Source organism: Triturus cristatus, chromosome 11 (assembly GCF_964204655.1).
Source record: "Triturus cristatus chromosome 11, aTriCri1.1, whole genome shotgun sequence".
Taxonomy (NCBI): domain Eukaryota; kingdom Metazoa; phylum Chordata; class Amphibia; order Caudata; family Salamandridae; genus Triturus; species Triturus cristatus.
In genome coordinates this window covers 585,030,438-585,051,328 of record NC_140594.1, presented here as the reverse complement: position 1 = coordinate 585,051,328, position 20,891 = coordinate 585,030,438, and the positions used below count along the sequence as shown (strand labels likewise).

The following is a 20,891-nucleotide window of genomic DNA, read 5'->3' as shown; positions in this document are numbered from 1 at the left end:
GAAGTCTTTTGTCCTGTCCAGGTAGAAGCTCACCGCCCTCTTAGGCTCCAAGCGGTGAAGTCTCTCCTCCTCCTTGGAAGGGTGAGGGGGAGGATAGAAGGTAGGAAGGGTAATGGACTCCCCCAGATGGAAGGGAGTTACCACCTTAGGCAGAAATGCAGCCCTGGTCCTGAGTACCATTCTTTCAGCATGAATGGTCAAAAACGGGGGTTTTGAACTTAGAGCTTGAAGCTCACTTACCCTCCTTGCCGAGGTGATTGCAATGAGAAAAACCATCTTAAAAGACAACAGCCTCAAAGGACACTTGTGTAAGGGCTCGAAGGGAAAACTCATAAGATAAGTCAAGACAAGGTTTAAGTCCCATTGAGGCACAATAAAGGGAGTAGGAGGAAACCTGTTTGTGAGGCCCTTGAGAAATCGTAAAACAATAGGTGATTTGAATAATGACGGCTGATCCGGCAAACAGAGGAAAGCCGACAATGCTGATAAGTATCCCTTTACAGTGGCCACAGCAAAGCCTTGCTGAGCAAGAGAAAGGGCAAACTGCAGAATGTCAGATAAACGAGCCTTCAAAGGATCAATTGACTTCTCTCCACACCAGAGTACACATTTAGACCACCTATAAGAATAGATAGACTTGGTGGAATGACGTCTGGCAGACAAAATTACATCTACCACATCAGGTGGGAGAGAAAAAGAATTCAGGTTACCCCGTACAATCTCCAGGCATAAAGGTGTAAGCTCTGGAGGTGGGGGTGTAGAACCTGCCCCTCCGACTGCGAGTGGAGGTCTGCCCTGAGGGGGAGACGGAGCGGAGGGCACGAGGAGAGGTGGAGAAGATCTGTGTACCACACCCTTCTTGGCCAATCCGGGGCGATCAATATGACTTGGGCCCGGTCTTGGCGAATCTTCCGAGGAATCAAGGCTATGGGAGGAAACGCGTAAAGGAGTTGTGAGCCCCAATTCAACTGAAACGCGTCACCCAACACCCCCTGCATCGGAAACTGGAGACTGCAGAATGACGGGCAGTGCGCGTTCTCGCGGGTGGCGAATAGATCTATCCGAGGAGTCCCCCACGTCCGAAAAACGTGACGAACCACCTCCGGATGGAGCCTCCACTCGTGGTCGGCGGAGAACTGCCGACTGAGACTGTCCGCACGTACGTTCAGCACCCCGGCCAGATGATTTGCCATCAGACAAATCTGATGATCCTGAGCCCAGGACCATAGACGCAGAGCCTCTCTGCAGAGACAAAGAGACCCCACTCCTCCCTGCTTGTTGACATACCACATCGCGGTAGTGTTGTCCGTTAGGACTTGAACAGACTGACCGCGAATGGAAGGGAGAAAGGCCTTGAGTGCCAAACGTATCGCCCGCAATTCCAAAAGGTTGATGTGAAGCAACCTTTCCTCTGGAGACCAAAGACCTTTGATCTCCAGTTCCCCCAGATGCGCACCCCACCCTAAAGTGGATGCATCCGTTATCACTGTGGCCACTGATGGAGGTAGATGGAAGGGCTTTCCTTGGGACAGATTGCCCTCCACGCTCCACCAAGACAGATCCGCCGCAGCTTCTCTGGAGATCCTCACAGACTCCCTGAGATCCCCTTTGTGCTGATACCACTGCCTGTGGAGGCACCACTGGAGCGCCCTCATGTGCCAGCGTGCATGGTTGACCAACAGAATGCAGGAAGCAAACAGACCGAGCAGGCGAAGGACCTTCAGGACTGGAACGACCGCTCCATTGCAAAATAAAGGAATCATTTCCTGTATGTCGAGAATCCTTTGAGGAGGAGGGAATGCTCGACACACAGTAGTGTCCAGTACCGCACCTATGAACAGGTTGCGCTGAGAGGGCACCAGGTGAGATTTGGGCACGTTTATCGAGAAACCCAATTTGAACAACAGCTGAGTTGTATCCTGCAGATGATGTAGCACCTTCTCTGGCGACTCCGCTTTGATCAGCCAGTCGTCCAGATAGGGGAAAACGTAAATCCCCGACCTTCTGAGATGGGCTGCCACCACTGCCATCACCTTCGTGAAGACTCGGGGTGCAGTAGTAAGACCAAACGGAAGGACTGCAAACTGATAATGTTGCGATCCTACCGTAAACCGGAGATCCTTGCTGTGCGACTTCAGGATGGGGATGTGAAAATACGCATCCTGCAAGTCGATCGACACCATCTCGTCCTCCTGTTTCAGCGCTTGAAGAACCTGCGCAAGGGTGAGCATCTTGAACTTCTCTTGCTTCAGATAAAGATTCAAGATCCTGAGGTCCAATATCGGACGCAACCTGCCGTCCTTTTTCGGAATCGGGAAATACCGTAGCATCCCTGACCCCTCTCCTTCTCTAGAACCACCTCTATCGCACCTTTCTGTAGTAACTTCAGGACTTCCTCCTGTAGGAGAAGACGGTGGTTCTCTGAGCAAGCCCCTTGACAAGGAGGGTAATTTGGAGGGAATTCCCGAAAGGGAAGGGTGTACCCATTTTCTACAAAATCTAGAACCCAAAGATCTGTAGTAACTGTGAGAAAGTGGGTTTCTGTTGCAGTAACCCCCCCCTTTTTTTTGCCTAATAGCTGATGCACTTTTCCTTGTTGTGCCCTGGGCTCCTGCCAATCAGGTGCCCAGGGCCTATGTTCCCTCCTTAAAACACACAAACTCCCAATTGGCAAACCCTGGCCACATGTCAGCCCCTGGTAAATGGTACCCTAGGTACCCAGGGCCTTGTGACCAGGGAAGGCCTCTAAGGGCTGCAGCACTCATTGTGCCACCCTTAGAGGCCCTGTACCCTTACACACACACACTGCCTTTGCAGGCTGAGTGTCTGGGTGCAGGACAAAACAAAGAGTCGACATGGCACACATCTCTGTGTGCCATGCCCATCACCTACACTGCCAAGGCATATGTCAGCCACCCCTCTGGCTGGGTGCCTTATGCCTATGGTGTGGGCACAGGAGCAGGAGCCCTGTGCCCCTACAGTACCCAGGTCCATTCCTGGGCACTGTAAGTACAGTGCTGCCTTTTACAAGTACATGGTGCTGAGAGCTCGTCAAACACGAGCTCCACAGCACCATAATGGCAACACTGAAGACTGGGAAGTTTGGTATCAAACTTCTCAGCACATTAAACCCACACTGATGCCAGTGTGGGATTTAATGTACTAAGCACCCCAGAGGGCATCTTAGAGATGCCCCCTTACAGCTAACCTACAATCCACGTCTGCTCTGAGGCTGCCCAGGCTGCCACACAGCAGACGCGTTGCTGGACCCCTGGGTGGGAGAGCCCCTGCTCTCCCGGGCCTGCAACAATGCACATCCTGGGTGAGGTGAGAAATCTCCTCCCCCAGGATGAGCAAAGGGAAGCTTCAAAGGCATGCCGCCAGTTGGAGTTTCCCCAGGCCACTGCAACCCCCCACTCTGGCAGGAAGCTTGGCCGGAAACCCCATACAAGGACAGGGGATGTGCCAGCCTGCCCACCCCACCCCTCAGGTGGGGGAGGCGAGGTGAAGCACATCTCCGGGCTCTCGCCATCTTGAAGATGGGAGGCCCTACCCTATCAGGATTAGGCTACTGCCCCCCTCCCACAGGAGAGAGGCAGGATAGGGGGTGTAACCACCCCAGGACAAGGACCCATTGGTCCCTGGCCTTCACCTACCTGTAACGCCCCTAAATCTAGTATTTAGGGGCCCCCTGAACCTTCCTTTCCCAGATTCGAAACTACAAGAAGAGCAAGAAGAACAAAGACCTGCCCTGCAGCTGCTAAAAAGAGGAAGACACCAACTGCTTTGGCCCCAGCCCTACCGGCCTGTCGACCCTCGAACCTGCTCCTGCTCCAGCGCGGCATCTCTTGTGGCCAGCAACCTCAAAAACCCCGGAGGACCTGGCTACCTTTGAACTCTAAAGCCCCTGGGACTCCCATGAGTAGAGGCTCTACTCAGAAACCTATCTCTAACCCCTGGCAGCAGCCCGGAACCGCGAACCCAGCACACTCTGCACCAGCCAAGCCTGGCCAGTACCGGAGTGAACAAAGACCCTGAGGACGACCCCACGGCGACTGTGACCCCAAGTCCGGCACCCAAGGACCCCCCTCGACATTCCGGAAGAAGCCTGCAGCCTCAGAACAGAGTGCCTCCCCAACCGCGATCAACAAGAGGGTAAGATTCCCGACATCAAAAGGCACCCCTGCACCCGGCGCCCTGCGGCCCCCTGTGCCCAATCCCGGGGTACCCACCTAACCTACAACTACCCAACTTACCTCTCGAAGTGGTGGTGGCGGCATCTGAAGCATCCTCGTCCCCGAGCTTGCAGCCTTTTTCCAAACCGGAACATTCCCATTGACTTCCATTGAGCGCCCGAAGGCTCAAAAGCACCCTGCACCCAGCCGCCCGAGTGGCCCTGGCAGTGCACTCTCTACACTAACCTACGTCCCCACTTGCCCTGAGTAAGTGACCAGGAGCCCAGCTCCCACAGCCGCGTGGCTTGCCAGACAGCAGCCACCAACCAAGGCCCCCCTATCCCTCTTAGGATAACATTGGGCCTAACTCTCTCTGCACCCGGCCGTCCTGAAACCGCTGAGGGTGAACCAACTGTACCTACCTAACACTGGGGGACCCCTGAGTCTATGCCCGGAATTTCAACTCTGCCAGTCGGGTACTTACCCTTAAACCGCTAACTTCATTTTCCTCATAGGGTAACATTGACTGGCTTTTTCTTGAAAAATCTTCTAAGTGTGAACTTTTCAAAACTGCAAATATTCACTAAAAATCAGCCAAGTGACAAAAACGAATTTACTCACCTGCTCTTAGGTGAGCTCCCAGTGCTGGATCTTGGTGCCCAGCCCTGACTCTGAAAAGTGTCCACAACTGTACTTACTTCTAACTCATTTTTCTTCCATAGGAAACCATTGTCTGCTTTTCTGTGAAATTTCTTCTAAGTGTCTATTTTTGCAAAATTGAAATATTCTTTTAAAATCGTACCATTTCTGCAAACGAAATTACTTACCTGTTTCTGATAAGGACCCCAGTCCTGGGTCTAGGTACCCAGTCCTGGATTACTAAAGTAACGATAAAGTACTCTACCTGCAATTTGAATTTCTTGCCATAGAGATCCATTGAATGTTTTCTTTGAAATATTTTCTAAGTGCTAACTTTTGAAATAGCTAAATATTATTTAAAAATCATTACAGTTATTAAGTCGACTTTCATCACTTGATTCTGAGTACTGACCCAGAGCTGGATCTAGGAGCCAGACCTGGAATTTCAAAAGTAATCTGAAAAGTAATTTATTACAAGACAACCTGAATTTACCATTGAGCTCAATGCATTGTTATGTTTAGGAAATAGGATTGTTTATTGCAACCAACTGTGACTGTTTACAAAAATCCATTGCTTATTGCAAAAGTATTTATATTCAATCTCTCATTCTGAGAAAAGTATATTTTTATTCCCTTTGTGGTTCTAAAAATAAAACAAGCATATATTTTATATATATAAACCATTGGCCTAGAGTTCAGTTATTGAGTGTGTGAAACCATTTGCTGACTGAGTGTGTACAATAAATGCTTTACACTGTCCTCAGGTACTGCCTTACTGCTCGACCAAGCTACCACTTTTGAGAGTAAGGTCATACCTAACTTTGACCTCTATCAGCCTCTGGGGGACTGTGGACTCTGTACACCCTGTACCCATTAGGGAACAGTATATACAGAGCCACTTTCTCACAGTAACAGATTCCCAATCTTGTAGAAAATGGTTAAGCCGGCCCCCCACAGGACCAGCATGATCCAGAATGGCGGATCTAGGGCAGCTTTGCGGTGGTGGGAGGGGCTGAGGAAGAGGAGAAGGAGGAGAGCTGAGGGCCACGTGTGCGACCCCTGATTTTGCCTCTGTATCCCTTATACAGAGAGCCTTGCTGCTGTTGCTGTTGGGTCTGCCTGTAGGAACGAAAGGTTGCCCTTCCGAAACCCCTGTATCTCTTAAACGATCCCCTTGACTGGGATTGAAGGCCCAACGACTTAGCCGTAGCCTTGCTCTCCTTAAAACGTTCAAGAGCAGCATCTGCCTTTTTGCCAAATAAACCAGAGCCATCAAATGGCAAGTCCAACAGTGTTGACTGTACATCCGGGGGAAACTCAGAAGACTTCTGCCACGCACCCCTCCTAATGGCAACAGAATACCCCATTACCCTTGCCACTGAATCCGCCGTGTCCAGCCCACTTTGGATCACCTGGCGTGCTGCTGCCTGGGCATCAGTCAAGATCTCATTAAAACCAACCCTATCCTCCTCAGATAGATTTGGTGTCAATTTCTTAGCAGAGTCCATGAGCGCATGATTATAGCGTCCCAAAAGGCAAGTGGCATTTGTTGATTTTAGTGCCATGCTGGCCGATGAAAAGACCTTATTGGCCGACTGGTCCAGCTTTTTAGCCTCTCTGTCCCCCGGAACCTGAAGAAAAGCACCCTTGGATTTTCCTGAACAAGCAGCCTGAACCACCAGGCTCTCAGGCGATGGATGCGATGTTAAGAACTCAGGGTCCCCTGGAGCTGCCCTATACCTCCTAGCAACCGTCTTAGACTGCGGGAGCAGAAAAAGGCTTACGCCACACCTCCAACACAGGGTCAATAATGGCCTCATTAAAAGGCAACAACGGCTCTGAAACTGTAGTAGGAGAATGCAATACTTCAGTCAGAATATTTGATTTGAATTCAGTAGTAGGCAACTGAAGATCTAACAGTTCTGCAGCCTTCCTGATGACTGCATGATATGGAGCCACATCCTTCGAGGGTTCATCGGAAGGTGGAGTAATTTCCCACTCTGGAGACAAATCCAATCCACTAGCCTCTTTAAGCTCCTCAAAAACTTTGTCAGACTCCACCAGCTCTCCTTCTTCTGCTTCTTCCAAAAGGTACCTTCGCTCATCAAGCACCCTTTGAGCTTCCCTTCTGGAACGGATTCGTACAAACGCCGTCGGCGGCACCATGTTCGTATCCGACGGCGCCGGTGCCGGCGTCGAACGTGGATCCACAGTAGCAGCCGGCGTCGAACGAGGTCGAGCCGGTGCCGGTGAAGAAGGGAGCTGCTTCGATGTCCTCGGCGTCGCCGGAAAAAATGGCATGAATGGGGCCTGTGGATATACTTGAGGCACCCCCATATTGAAGGCCATTGGACCCATCGGACCCGAAGGTGCACCAGTGGTGTACATGGCTCTCGAAAATACCCCGTACATAGCATTTAAATAATGCGAGGGATCCTGACCTGGTCCAGAGAACGCAGGGTACTGATCAGGCATCACCGGACTCGGGCCAACTGGCGCCGACGGTGGAATTAGAGGCGTCACAGGCTCACGCGGTGCTTGAAGCTCCTCCACCGGAGCCGGAGATGGAACCGGCGCCGGAGATGGAACCGGCACCGGAGATGGAGCCGGGGATGTAGCCGGAGCCGGTGAAGCCACTGGAGAAGAAGGACCAGCAGGCGAATCCGGAATGGGTGATGGAGACAGAGTCCTTACGGCGTCAAGCAGGTGACTTCGGAGCCGAACTCTTGTCAGAGTGACGTCGAGAAGAATGTCTCCTCTTCTTTTTGTGCTTCTTGGATCTTGAAGCATGCCCCGAAGTCGACGCCGACCTCGATCGCGACCTCGACCTCGTTCTCGACTTCCTTCTTCCTCTCTTCCCCTTTTTCATCCTTGCGATGAAGAGTTTTGCCTCCCTTTCCTTGAGAGCCTTGGAGCTCATCTTGCGACAGCAAGAGCAACCATCCATATCATGATCAGATGATAAACACCATACACAGTCGTCATGTGGATCCGTGATTGACATATATTTCCCACATTCACGACATGGCTTGAAGCCCGATTTCTTTGTCGACATTTTTTCGAAAAAAGGAACAGAGAAATCCAGTAGAAATACAAAGTAACAGTGAAGCTACAGATAGAGGTTCCTGAAATCCGTTGGCGTCGACGGCGCGGAAAAAAGGGAACTGACGTCATCACGCCGACGAGGTCTCCTTATGGAGCCGGTGACGTCAGCGGAGTCGCGAGTGGAGCCGTGTCTCTGTGATGTCGTCTTCGACCTCATCGGTGTGGACTGCTACAAAAGTTTCCGAATGTTGCTGGCGCAGGGGATATTCACAAGGTGAGGAATCCACTGGCAGATGTATCCATCAGAATACAGAAAACTGAACAAATTTGCAAAACTAAACAGCTGTTTGTTGCCTACTCACATACTAAAACAGGGACGCCTGTCACAAAAGCAACAATTTCATGAAGGATAATCCAAACCATCCAACTATGCTACGCCACCGCAGAGAAAGGCCTAAGTGTACAACCAAGAGCTCACTCAACTAGAAAGAAAGGAGCAACTCTTGTATGTATGGCCAATGTGCCCATAGACACTATATGTGCAGCAGCAACATGAGCATCTCCAGACACTTTCACCAAACATTACTGTGTGGACATACAAATGAATATGGAAGCACAAGTAGGACAAAAGGTACTTCAACACCTGTTTATAAAGTCTTCCTTTTACCACACCCTCCCCAAAAAGGGAGAAACCGCTACATAATTGATGCACAGCATGGGAATCCAGCAAAGGATTCACGCTGCTAAACGAAATGGTTACTAACCAGTAGGAGTAGTTTTGCAGCTTGAAGAGTTTTTTGGATTCACATGCGACCCATCCAGCCTCCCCTACAAGGAATACAAGCAGGTGGGGAAACACATCTAACAATACTCTAAAGTACCATCTAAAGAACTATAGGACTAAAAGATAGAAAAAAAGAATCCGAACATGGCTACCATGCACAACAACCTACTTGGCACCGTATGACGTCATGCAGGGGACGTACCTGGCACCAAATGGTGGTCGACGATGCCCAGAGAAAAACAGACTATTTCGGACCCAACCACTAGATGGCGGAATAATGCACAGCATGTGAATCCAGAAAACTCTTCAAGCTACATAACTACTCCTACTGGTAAGTAACCATTTTGTTACGCTTACCAAATACTGGGCTCCACTCACTATGGTGCAGAGCTCTGAGGACATAAGGCTGCCAATACCTTAGAAGAGGCTGAGACTCCATTCTTGAGTCAGTTGTTGAGTCTCCCGATCAGTACCCTGTTGATCCCTCTAAGACTGAATGTGGGGCACAGGCTAGTCTCTAAAGGGATTGCCATTCGGCCATTATTGTATTAGAGACAGGTCTGGGAAACCCCTGAGTTGCTTTCCTATCACTGAGGACTGAAAGGGTTAATTGGTATCCCAGGGGCAGGCGCTCTCCCATGGATTAAATATGTAAGAGACACCCTGATATGCATAGGGAAAGAAATGCTCTAGGAAGACCATGGTGGGAATGGCATACTAATCACTAAATTAGAGCATAAAAGAAGCTTTAAGAATGTTAAATTAATTACCCTTATGACAAGTCCAGCTCTTGGTACGTTGACATACTCTTTTCTACGGGTAAAAAATTACTACAAAGCTGAGCAGTTCCTTGGTATAATTGAACCCAACCTGTCTAGAAAGCTTTATGTACAATTTAGATATGGGTCTTTACCACTGTGTACGCATACTTGCAAATGGGCACGCTGTGATAGTCCAGTAGAGCAGGATTGCCCATCTTTTGGATTCAGCTCTGAAACTGTGCTGCATGCTCTCTTTTTTTGCCCAGAGTATAGCAAGGCTAGGGCCAAATGGTTAATTCCAAACTGCAGGAACCTTGGAACTACATAGCAATTGGAGGCCTATAGAATCTTACAATTGGATTCCAGAAAATTCATAGTATTCGCTGTATCAAGGTACATATTTGCAATGTGGCGAATTAGAAAAAAAACACTTTTCTACCAATTGTTTGAAGGCAAGTTAGAGACTGAGCCGCTGCAATGTTAAAGCTACTCAGCACGAATGAGTCTCTGTATATTACTTCAACAGTGAACTAGGGCACTTATCATTCTGTTGCCTCTTTTCAGTACTATGCTGTTTTTGTATGATTCTAATTGTTTGCTGAGTTCAACAGAGCCTATTGACAATCTACCTGACTTATTGTGACGGTATGGAGTATAGAGATGTATTCATTTTTAAACTTGTCATTGTATTCATATGAAAGCTGCTGCTTTTTTTTTTTCTTTTTTTTTTAAAAAAAGCCTTTCCTGCATCAACTTTTAGGAATGATTACAACCTTTTACTATTTGTATTGACTTTGTGTTTTAAATGTATTTATTTGCTTGCTCTTTTATATGTATTGCCGAAATAGTCATGAGCATATTGAAATACAAAAGAACGTGCGCTGCTCATATGCAAGACGTTCCTAATATGGCCTCGCTTTTCTATTTACTCTAACCATTGCGGTAGCAATGTATTTAAGGATTCACAAACCAGAGTGGAGACAAATCTACTTAAAACAAATGGAAAAGTAATGCTACTGTATACTATCTAGATAGAAAAGTAGAATAGAGTAAATTTAAAATAACCTTTTCATATAATGGTATATAATTTACAGGCAGCAAAAATTCCTTGGCCAAATGGATTGTCCATTGTTTCAGGTCTTTTATATTTATCAAAAACTCTTGTTAAGGATCACACCAGTGCCACAGACCACAAGTAGGTGCTACAACAGCTTTTCTGCTTATAATTCATGTACATAATATCTCAAAATCGACTATTTAGCATTCCACTGACATATTTGCAAAGTATCACTGCCTCAACACAGATGAACACATTAGATTCACCGGTGTGGTGAGTGGTTTACATAAACTTAATTTGCACTAACTGCAAACTAGCACCCTAACTAAATGCGGCTCTGTGGAAAGTGTAGAAATCTATAGTAATTGATACTGCGATGGAAAATTGTTGTTGAGTCACATAACATAAGGTGAAACATTACAGAGCTCTTCCAGTATGCAGTCACAGCTTCACCAGGCTGTAAAAGCAATGCAAAGATGACATTGAAAATTGTGGGGCCTTTGAGAGCGCTGGTCTGTTTTACTAGAGTTTCACCACAAAGATCACTATCACCGCCTAAAATAGGAGTTTTATAAACAGCAAATTACACTTTCCTTATCAATCAAAGGCAGAATTATTCAAAGCATGAACTGTCTTCATGTTTAAAATGTTTCTAAGCGTAAGTATTTTTTTCTAAAGAAGGGTAATCTGTCCTAGAACCACTGTGCCGGTTGCCTCTGGAGGTCATGGTTGTCTTGAGAGACCGAGTATGTAGGATGACATTTAACTGGATTAGCAGATGAAAAACCTGGCATATTGGCCTTTACAAATATTCTTTCTCTGTTTTTTCTCCCTCAGCTTTTCTGGACTCCTCCACCCTACAGCTGTTCTTTGACCTGTACCATTCCATTCCTCCCACCTTCTCACCTTTGGTGAGTTCAGAGCACGGGGTTCGTACCTGTCGATATCACATTGGGGATTCGCCAATAATTGATGGGGAACTGGAGCGAGCGCTGCGGATGTATGGAAGGGTCTTTCCATCAGGGTCAGTGGGTATACGAAGGGGGTGAGCTGTGTGTGAAGGCAGTTTTTCAGTTGTGGTTATGAAAGTTGCTCTGACTGCTGGGCTTCCACCTCATAGAACAGATACACTTCACTGACTCTACCTCCATCTCTGCTTTTGACACACTTTTTTCCAAAGCAGTCTTAATTTTACATTACTTATATGCTTACTCCCTTTACTGCATGTAGACGAGAGTTAAAACCAGTTGTTTTCTCCAGCTTCCACTTTGGCTTTTTCCAATGTGGATCCACACAGTAACCCTATACATATATTTCTTTTGGTTTAGAAATTGGACTTGATTACATTGTATGTCTGAATAAATTCAGAGATTGGTATTAGCATACAGACACATAGTTCTAGTTTGTCCTTCTGATGAGTGCATTGCTTTAGAAAATAGAGACATTCTTCACAGACTGTACCGCTCAGGATTTTACACAATAATATGCAACTCCTCTTTTTAAGGCTTGATTGAGAAGGGGAGCTCTGAACAGGAATATCAATGCCTATTACCTATAGAACTGAAGAATGAACTTGCAGAGAGGGTGAAAGATGGTTAGGACTTGTGGGTGAATTAATGGAGAAAAGGGAGTGAGACGAGCGCTTGAAAGAGGTGTGGAGACATGTGAAAAGGCATGGAGGTCAGTGGTGGATTTAAGATTGTCAACGGATTATTGGGTACAGGAAATGTATAAGTTAGTAAAGGAGTCTGTGGTATACCTTTGAGAGTCAGTGTTTGGGTGCATGAAAGCTTGTGGTTGATGTGATGCAGACTTCAACAATGGACTGGTGAAAGGGGGTAGGTGGAGAGTAGTGCTCAGAAAGTTGAGAGGCGGGTGGTTGCAGAAAGTTGAGTAGAGGGAGACATGCTGACTAGCCTTATTTGAGGACTGCGTTGGTCGCATAGGGATGTTTGAAGACTTGTTGCATTATAGTTGCTCTGACGTCATTGTCCACCTGTTCTTTCCAAAGGTCTTATCTTGCTTAGTCCAGGTTGCCTCAGTAAGGCGGTCGCTCTTCAACAATGCAGAGAGGGCTAAGTTCCTGTCTCATCTTGTGGATGGAGTGAAACGCATACTGGAAAACCCGCAGGTAAGTAGACTTCAGGCTTTGAGTCAAGTTGTGAGTTCATCCCTCCTGGCACACTCCAGCTGTTCAGCCATCCTCCTGTGTGCTATTTCCTTCCCAGACTCACTGTTTCGCAGGGCCAGTGCCCGTCTTTTATCGCAGTGTCCAAGGAGCAGCACCTTGAGGGTTGCACTGACAGCCTGCCTTTTTGTTTCTTTAGAGCCTGTCGGACCCAAACAACTACCACGAGTTCTGTCGGTTGCTGGCTCGGTTAAAAAGTAACTATCAACTGGGAGAACTGGTCAAGGTGGAGAATTACCCGGAGGTCATCCGGTTAATAGCAAACTTCACTGTGACTAGCCTTCAGGTAGGCTTCCTTCACCTTGCAGAGTATTCTGAGCAGTCCTAGTTGGTGCCATCTCTGAAATTACATTATAGAAAGTGTTTCTTATGTGCAAATCTGGTTGCCCTTTTCTTGCACCAGATGGATCTTTTAACACTATGATGAAGACTATGAACTGTTTCATGATTCCTTTTTACAGAGCAACATCTTACGACGCTTTTACAACGCAGGCACATGGACCTTCTGGATTATTGTCAATAAGCAAAGCTGCCCTTGTTTATTTTTGTTTGGAAATTTCAAGTACAGTTGATGTTGGCAACTGTGTTGCTGCGAGGGACTCCTTACATTCCTGTGCTGTTAATTAGTGAAGCTTTGCCATCCCTTTCACCACAGTAAAGTTGAAATCTTAACTGTACAAAAAACACGAGAACGGTTGTGGCCTAGAATCGCCCACACACTGCTTGTCCTACTACTTTTGGTAGTGCTCACCCTATGGGCCAACCGTTGTGAATACCCCAGACTTGACTATACAAATGTAAAGTTAGAGGAGCACATTGACCTAAAGTAATCATATGTTCGAGGCATATGAGCTGCAGATTACACACTTGTGCATAGATCGCCATCTGTTGTTGGGCCCGGATGTTTGCAGTTTGTTATTCCTCTTGGAAAGTCTTTGGAAGTCACGAGGTCGGTGACTCCTCCTTTGGATCGTATTGCGCATGGGCTTCGGCTCCATCCTCAGATAGTTTTTTCCGCCATCGGGCTCGGATGTAATCTTCGCGCTCCGGTTCCGAACGGCTTCCAGTTCGACGATCGACATGCAATCCTCACCCCAAACCGCGGTATTGTTTCGATCGCGATCTCCCCTACTCGACGCGCCTTCTCATCGGCACAGACCTTCGGTTCCAGTCGTTGACGGCGGCCTTCGGACATCTCCAAGCTTCGGTCCTGGCTAATGGAAAGGACTCCATTTAAAAAGTGCCCTCGATGCACGAGGTATGCAATCTCTGCCTCTCCCCTGAACACGAGGCTCGAGACTGTCTGGAGTGTAAGTCCTTCCGGTCCAAAAAGACTATTCGGGACCGAAGAGCCAGAAGAACTATGGCGCACTCCTTGACGACGATTCCGGACGACATCTTAGGAGAAGGCATCGATGCTCCAGAGCGTTACACCGACGAGGGCCTCGTCAGCGCTTCTGAAGCCAACGACTCAGATGTGGAGGACATCACCCCGGCGCAGAGGGTCGTGAGTACTGATCCCCCCCCGTCCCCCCTCACCCCTGCCGGCACCGAAAAAGGCTCCGGTCACACCTTCGCCTCCAGGCCTAGGCAAGACCAAGGACACTGCTTCCAACACCGCACCTTCGGGCCCGGTAAAGAAGCTAAGCAAGCCCGGCGGCTCGGGCTCGAGCCAGCCTATCGTCGGTGCCGATAAACAAGCTTCGGTGCCGCAAAAGAAGCCGACCTCCATATCGACACAGAGCCCCGCACCGAAGTACTCTGGGTCGAAACCCAGCTCTTCGGCACCGACACCATCTTCGGTGCCGACCAAAGCACACAAGGCCACCGGCACCGACACTTCGAGGCCGAAACCCATCTCGGCACAGACCAAGCGTCCGGAGGTTCCCAAACCAGGTTCCAAACAACGAACCGGCACAGAAAAACCTAAAAAGCCAACGGCCCCGGCGCCGACGGACCGACCAGCCTCACCGGACTTATTTACACCGGATCCCTTGCAAAAAACACTTACCAAGGATCCAAAAACTGGACATTTGACACTTTCTTCCAAAAAGAGACATTTGGAGAAGCCTGCTCCGCCTCCAAAGAGGAAGGACTCTGCTACCTCTCCGTTCAGAATACCTTCCCCACCTCCTCCACCTTCCCCACCTCCACCCCCTCCGCCTTCTCCACCCCAACCTCATCATTCTCCCACCCCTTCTCCACACGATGATGATCACGGGGACCCATATGATGACATAGGGGATGTCCCCCAGACCTACCCACAGGGGACCCCACCCCTACAGGATCCCCAGACCCATGGGACGGCTACAATATCCCTGATATCCCCAACGTCCCACAAGATGATATTTACCCCTCCAGACCATCTCCACCAGAAGACTCATTGGGGTTCCACCATATACTGCAAAGGGCGGCACACTATCACGGGGTAGACTTGCATACCGACCCTGTGGAGGAAGATTTCCTCCTCGACACATTCAACACCACACATAGGTCTACCTCCATATTACCTATGCTTAAAGGAGTGGTAAAACAGTTGTTGTATGGGGAGAGCACTCCTTTGTTGTGGTAAATTAATCAGTAATTCACAATTTTAAAGACAGCGGTGCATCAGTTCTGTAGGAGTTTGTCCTCTCCTACTGTAATCTAGACCGGGTATTGACAGGTTGAGAGCCTGTATACAACTGAGCACTGTTCACAAAGTGTCCTTCCCGACACTGGTTTGTTTGAAACTTTTGTTTTTAATTTTCAGCATTAAATCAAAGTTTACTCTGAACTTTTATACATGGTTGTCAGATGTGACAGCTTTCAAAAAAGTAACAGTTTGCTCCAATACAAATTTGTGTCATTTGTACAAGAATAACATTGATACAATCAGTTATACACATGTTACCAAGTTGTATATGCTGAACATGTTGTAGTAACATAAAAACTTATACACAGCAGAAAGAATTGCTAAATGCCCAATGCATTTCGGAACCAGCCGGTTCCTTCGTCAGGGGCCGATCTGCAAAATAAACCGAACCATATTTCTAGTTAGGATCATGTGGTGGGGGCTCAATCTCAATAGCTCTGATACAAGACAGACGTGTTTAACAACATGTTACCTGTTTAACTGTGTGATTGGATGTTCACTGGGTGTAAAAAAACTCATATGTCTGGAAGAATGAAAAAGCAGACCGAATTATATGAATGCAAGTAATCAAAAACTGGGGTCCTAATACAAGTAAACGGAAATCGGTGTCAAGATACAATGAAAAGATCTGTTCATACCTTAGGAGAGGTCATCGACTGTGAAGCTGTAGAGGTAAAGAATAGTACCGTTTGTGAACTGGTAGCGAGTCAACTCAATTCAAATCGACGTGCACACTGTTTAAGATAACACGCAAAGAAAACTAGCCGTTGCAATGGTAATAGTGTGTTCATACCTTAATAGAAGTTATCGGCTGAGAGACTGTTGAAAAAGTAACAGTACCGTTTGTGAGCTTTCAATGCGGCTTTAGCGTGCATAGTATTAAAATTTACACACAAAGAGACATTGCCGTAAGGTTAGATAGCTTAAATCTTACCTTCGTAGATTCGATAGTAAGCTGTTTAAAAACAAGAGAGAAAAGAGAAAAGAAACCGGACTTTGTAAGTGAACGAAAATGTTAGCGGAATAACATGGCGCGCTGCCACAACGGTCTAGGCTTCAGAAAGTGCGTCGCAGAAATCTCACCTGGAGAAAATCTCTTAAACGAAGTAGCAGACGTCTCGGGAATACCAGTGAGCAGGTTCGAAACGCCAGAATGGCATACTCTTATATAGGTGGAGCGGATAGAAACTGACGCCGGAAGTCACCGGCAATAACAACGGACTCGATGAACTCAAGTGAGGTCTAAATAGCCGATGTTCTCAGGGTCTATACGGGGGCCATATTGGAACGGAAACGTAACGCAATGAAGTAAGAGGCGAGAAGTAGAATGCAGGGAGAAACGTAAATAATACAAACTCTAGACAAAGTCCCCAGATAAGATAAGATATAGAATGAAAAATACCACGGAGGTAGCAACTAGAGGTCCTAAAAAGCGTTAGAAGTTTAAATCTACATGGATCCGAGGAAATTGATCTTACGGACTCATCTGCCCCTAAAAAAATGTGAACAACGCGGTAGTGTACAACAAAGTTTGCGCGTTGATGTTTAGGTGTGCATCTAACGGCGTTTGGAGAATATTATCAGTTTCTGAAACCACTACATAGTTTTTGATGGCCTTGGTTGGTGTGTGTAGTGATGTTGTGTGTGTGTGTAACACAAAATTGGAAAAAGTGTAGTTGCGGGGTTATGGACAAATAAAGCAAATATGATGCTAAGCCTTAAGGAATGCTGCCTGGTTTAAAGGAGATATTTACAATCAGATAAAACATGACATATCCATCCGGTCATTAAGACCTGTCGGGACCAGAGTGTCCAGATTTTTGATCCAAAAGACTTCCCTTTGGAGAAGTCTGAGGTGATTATTAGTTCCTTGTTGTAACTCCACATGTTCAATGATCTGAAATCTTAATTGTGATATGGAGTGGTTAGCTTCGTGCCAGTGGGATGCCAGAGGAGAATTTTTGCTTTGGGTTCTGATGGGGCTTTTGTGTTCTGTTAGGCGTGTTTTCATTTTGCGTTCGGTTTTTCCAATATATAATTTGCCGCAAGGGCATTTGATCCCATAGATAATATTGGAAGTATTGCAATCACTTGTGTGTCGTAATACAATGTCCTTACCGGTGGTGGGATGTTTAAGGATGTTACCTACAATGATGTTGTTGCAGTGTTGGCAGTTATGGCATTTCATGGTGCCTTTCTGGTTGCGGACAGTTTGAGGTAGTAGCTTGGTAGACGATAGAAGTTCACGGAGGTTCTGACCTCTAGTGTATGCATGCATTGGTGGTTCACTGAAAATGTTGTTAAATTCAGTTTCATTTGTTAGTAGTTCCCACCGTTTATTGATGATCTTCTTGATAGCTTTGGAACAAGTAGAGTATCTGGATATGAAGACCAACTTTGTTTTGTTATCCCTGCTTGTTGGTATCAATAAATTTTCTCGTGTCTTGGTCAATGCTCGTTGTGCACAAGAGTCAATGATGGTTGGAGGGTACCCACGCTCATGGTATTTTACTTTCTGTTCATCAATCTTCGTCATACTATCGCCCGTATTAGAGCAGATCCGTTTAATACGAATGAACTGAGAGTAAGGTAAGTTGTGAATGAGGTTACTGGGATGAAAACTTGAGAAATGTAGCGCGTTGTTACGATCAGTAGGTTTAGTATAGATCGTAGTCGAGAGTCCTGGGCCATCAAGGTTTTTATTAATAGTAACATCAAGGAATTGGATGGTTTGTGTTTCAATCCTGTGAGTGAATTGTATCCTGGGATTATGGGAATTCAAAGTCAGTATCATTTCTTCCAGGAGTTGCTGGGAGTTAGTCCAGACCAAAAAGATGTCATCAATATATCGACTGTAGGTGTAAATATTCGTCCACCATTGAGTTGTATCCATGATGTGTTCTTGTTCGAACATCGCCATGAAAATATTGGCATATGAAGGAGCTCCTGGAAAGCCCATAGATGTTCCCGAGAGTTGGGCATAAAAATGTTCATTCCATTTGAAGTAACTGTGGTGAAGGCAAAAGTGTAACAGTTGCAAGATGAACACCTTCTCTGTGTTGATGTCTTCACGTTGGAGTAAGGCCCATTCTACTGCCTCCAGACCCATGGAATGAGGGATAGAGGTGTAGAGAGCCACCACATCAATAGTGCACAGTAGCCATGTTGGTTGGATATTGAGTTGAATATGCTGGAGTTTCTTTAAAAACTCAGTAGTGTCCTTGGTGTATGACCACCAGTTTTGCACAAATCTCTGTAAGTAATGATCCAAGTATTTTCCTATGGCATCAAAAATTGAACCGCATCCAGAGACAATAGGTCTGAAGGGAGGTTGATGAAGGTTTTTGTGTATCTTTGGTAACATATAGAGATGTGGTCTGCGTGGATTTGGTGTGGTAAGGTACTGCCTGGTTTGTTCGTCGATCCATCCTAGATCGTAAGCTTTTTGCAATATTCCCTGCAAAATGATTTCCAGTTGTGGTGTAGGGTCAGTTTGTAGGAGTAGATATGTGGATTGATCATTCACGTGCATGTTGACCTGTGTTGAATAGAATTCTGTGTCCATGATGACGATTGCTCCCCCTTTGTCAGCGGGTTGAATGGTAATGTCCGAATTTCTGGCAAGGGTTCTCAATGTAATCCTTTCCTGGTTTGTTAGGTTCCAGTGTGTGTTGGGACGTAATCCTAGGTTTTTGATGTCCTTCTTAATGAGAATCTCGAATGTGTCCAACATCTTGTGTGACACAGGTGCTTGAAAAGTACTTCGTGGTTTGAATTTCGTGATCTGGTTGGTAGGTTGAGTCGGATCTGAAATTACTACATTCGAGAAGTAATGGCGTAGACGTAGCGTACGCATAAATTTGTATACTGCGACGTCAATATCCAGTTGGTTAGCATGAGAGGTTGGAACAAAGGACAAGCCTCTGTTTAGGACAGCTTTTTGATGGGGTGTAATGTCAACAGAAGAGATGTTTATAATCAGGGAATGTTCTTCCCGCTGCGTAGCGATTTGCCTCCCCTTTCCTCGCCTGATCTTATGACTGCGCTCTGGGTTTCTACTTGTAATACTGGGGGTATTCCCTGGTCCGGGGCCTGGGATAAAAAAGACACCGTGTTTGATCTATCAACTTGTTCCGTGGTATCCTTGGTTGAGGTTGATGAATTCGATGAGGTCGCAGACTGTACAGGTACTCTGGATGTAGCAATGTCTTTGTCAGAGACCAAGCTTTCCTCAGATGAATGGGTTGTCTGCTTACGAGGTTCAAATCTCTTTCGTGCGTATATTTCGGCCCAGGTGTAAACCTCATTTAACTTGTAGTCAATGGTGTCTCTTTTGTACTTCCTGAGTTTACCTTCTTGTAGTTCTCTACTATATTTGTCTAGTTTGATGTTAAGCCCTTCAAGATTTATTTTCCAGGTGTCTTGTTCTAACCTGTTTTGGAGTTCGTTTTTCAATGTGTAAATTTCTTGTTCCAGATCCTTTATGGTTTTAGAGAGTTCCTCAATAATTAGCAAAATCAAATCCAAAGAGCACTTGTTCAAGATCGAGAACCATTTATTCATGAAGGTGGGATTTAGGTGAAAGCGGAATAGCATTGGTCTGATAGAGAGCCTTAATCCTCTGGGAATCCGTTTGGCCTTATGATACTGTACAAGTGTAGAAGCGTGGAGTTGTTGGTTTAGTTGACGTCTGGTTAAATATTCGAGTTGTTTGAGTTGTTGCGAAATTGAGCCGCTATGTGTGTCCATATTTCTTACTTCCTGTATTAAGGAATAAATTTCCGAAGCTTGATCTGTGGTGTAAACCAGCGTAGTGGCTCTGTTTTCTGTTATATTCGTAATTGAGTCAAACGACATTTTCAGATTAGGTTGGGTGCTTTCTCCTCAGTGGACAAATAAGTCTGGTGAAACAGTTGTTGTATGGGGAGAGCACTCCTTTGTTGTGGTAAATTAATCAGTAATTCACAATTTTAAAGACAGCGGTGCATCAGTTCTGTAGGAGTTTGTCCTCTCCTACTGTAATCTAGACCGGGTATTGACAGGTTGAGAGCCTGTATACAACTGAGCACTGTTCACAAAGTGTCCTTCCCGACACTGGTTTGTTTGAAACTTTTGTTTTTAATTTTCAGCATTAAATCAAAGTTTACTCTGAACTTTTATACATGGTTGTCAGATGTGACAGCTTTCAAAAAAGTAACAGTTTGCTCCAATACAAATTTGTGTCATTTGTACAAGAATAACATTGATACAATCAGTTATACACATGTTACCAAGTTGTATATGCTGAACATGTTGTAGTAACATAAAAACTTATACACAGCAGAAAGAATTGCTAAATGCCCAATGCATTTCGGAACCAGCCGGTTCCTTCGTCAGGGGCCGATCTGCAAAATAAACCGAACCATATTTCTAGTTAGGATCATGTGGTGGGGGCTCAATCTCAATAGCTCTGATACAAGACAGACGTGTTTAACAACAAGTTACCTGTTTAACTGTGTGATTGGATGTTCACTGGGTGTAAAAAAACTCATATGTCTGGAAGAATGAAAAAGCAGACCGAATTATATGAATGCAAGTAATCAAAAACTGGGGTCCTAATACAAGTAA

General features: G+C 46.2%; 1 protein-coding gene across 10 annotated transcripts in view; it reads left to right on the top strand.

The window, feature by feature from the left end:
- XPO7 (exportin 7) overlaps positions 1-20,891 on the top strand; it is a 598,229-nt gene that overhangs the window by 262,825 nt on the left and 314,513 nt on the right. For 5 of the 10 annotated variants that reach the window (XM_085633849.1, XM_085633854.1, XM_085633852.1 and 2 more), the window contains 3 exons: positions 11,299-11,372; positions 12,473-12,592; positions 12,789-12,935. In XM_085633849.1, the coding sequence (XP_085489975.1) occupies positions 11,299-11,372; positions 12,473-12,592; positions 12,789-12,935 (341 nt within the window). Of the gene's footprint in view, positions 1-11,298; positions 11,391-12,472; positions 12,593-12,788; positions 12,936-20,891 lie in introns of all 10 variants that reach the window. The other 5 variants (XM_085633846.1, XM_085633851.1, XM_085633850.1 and 2 more) reach the window with 1 other exon arrangement.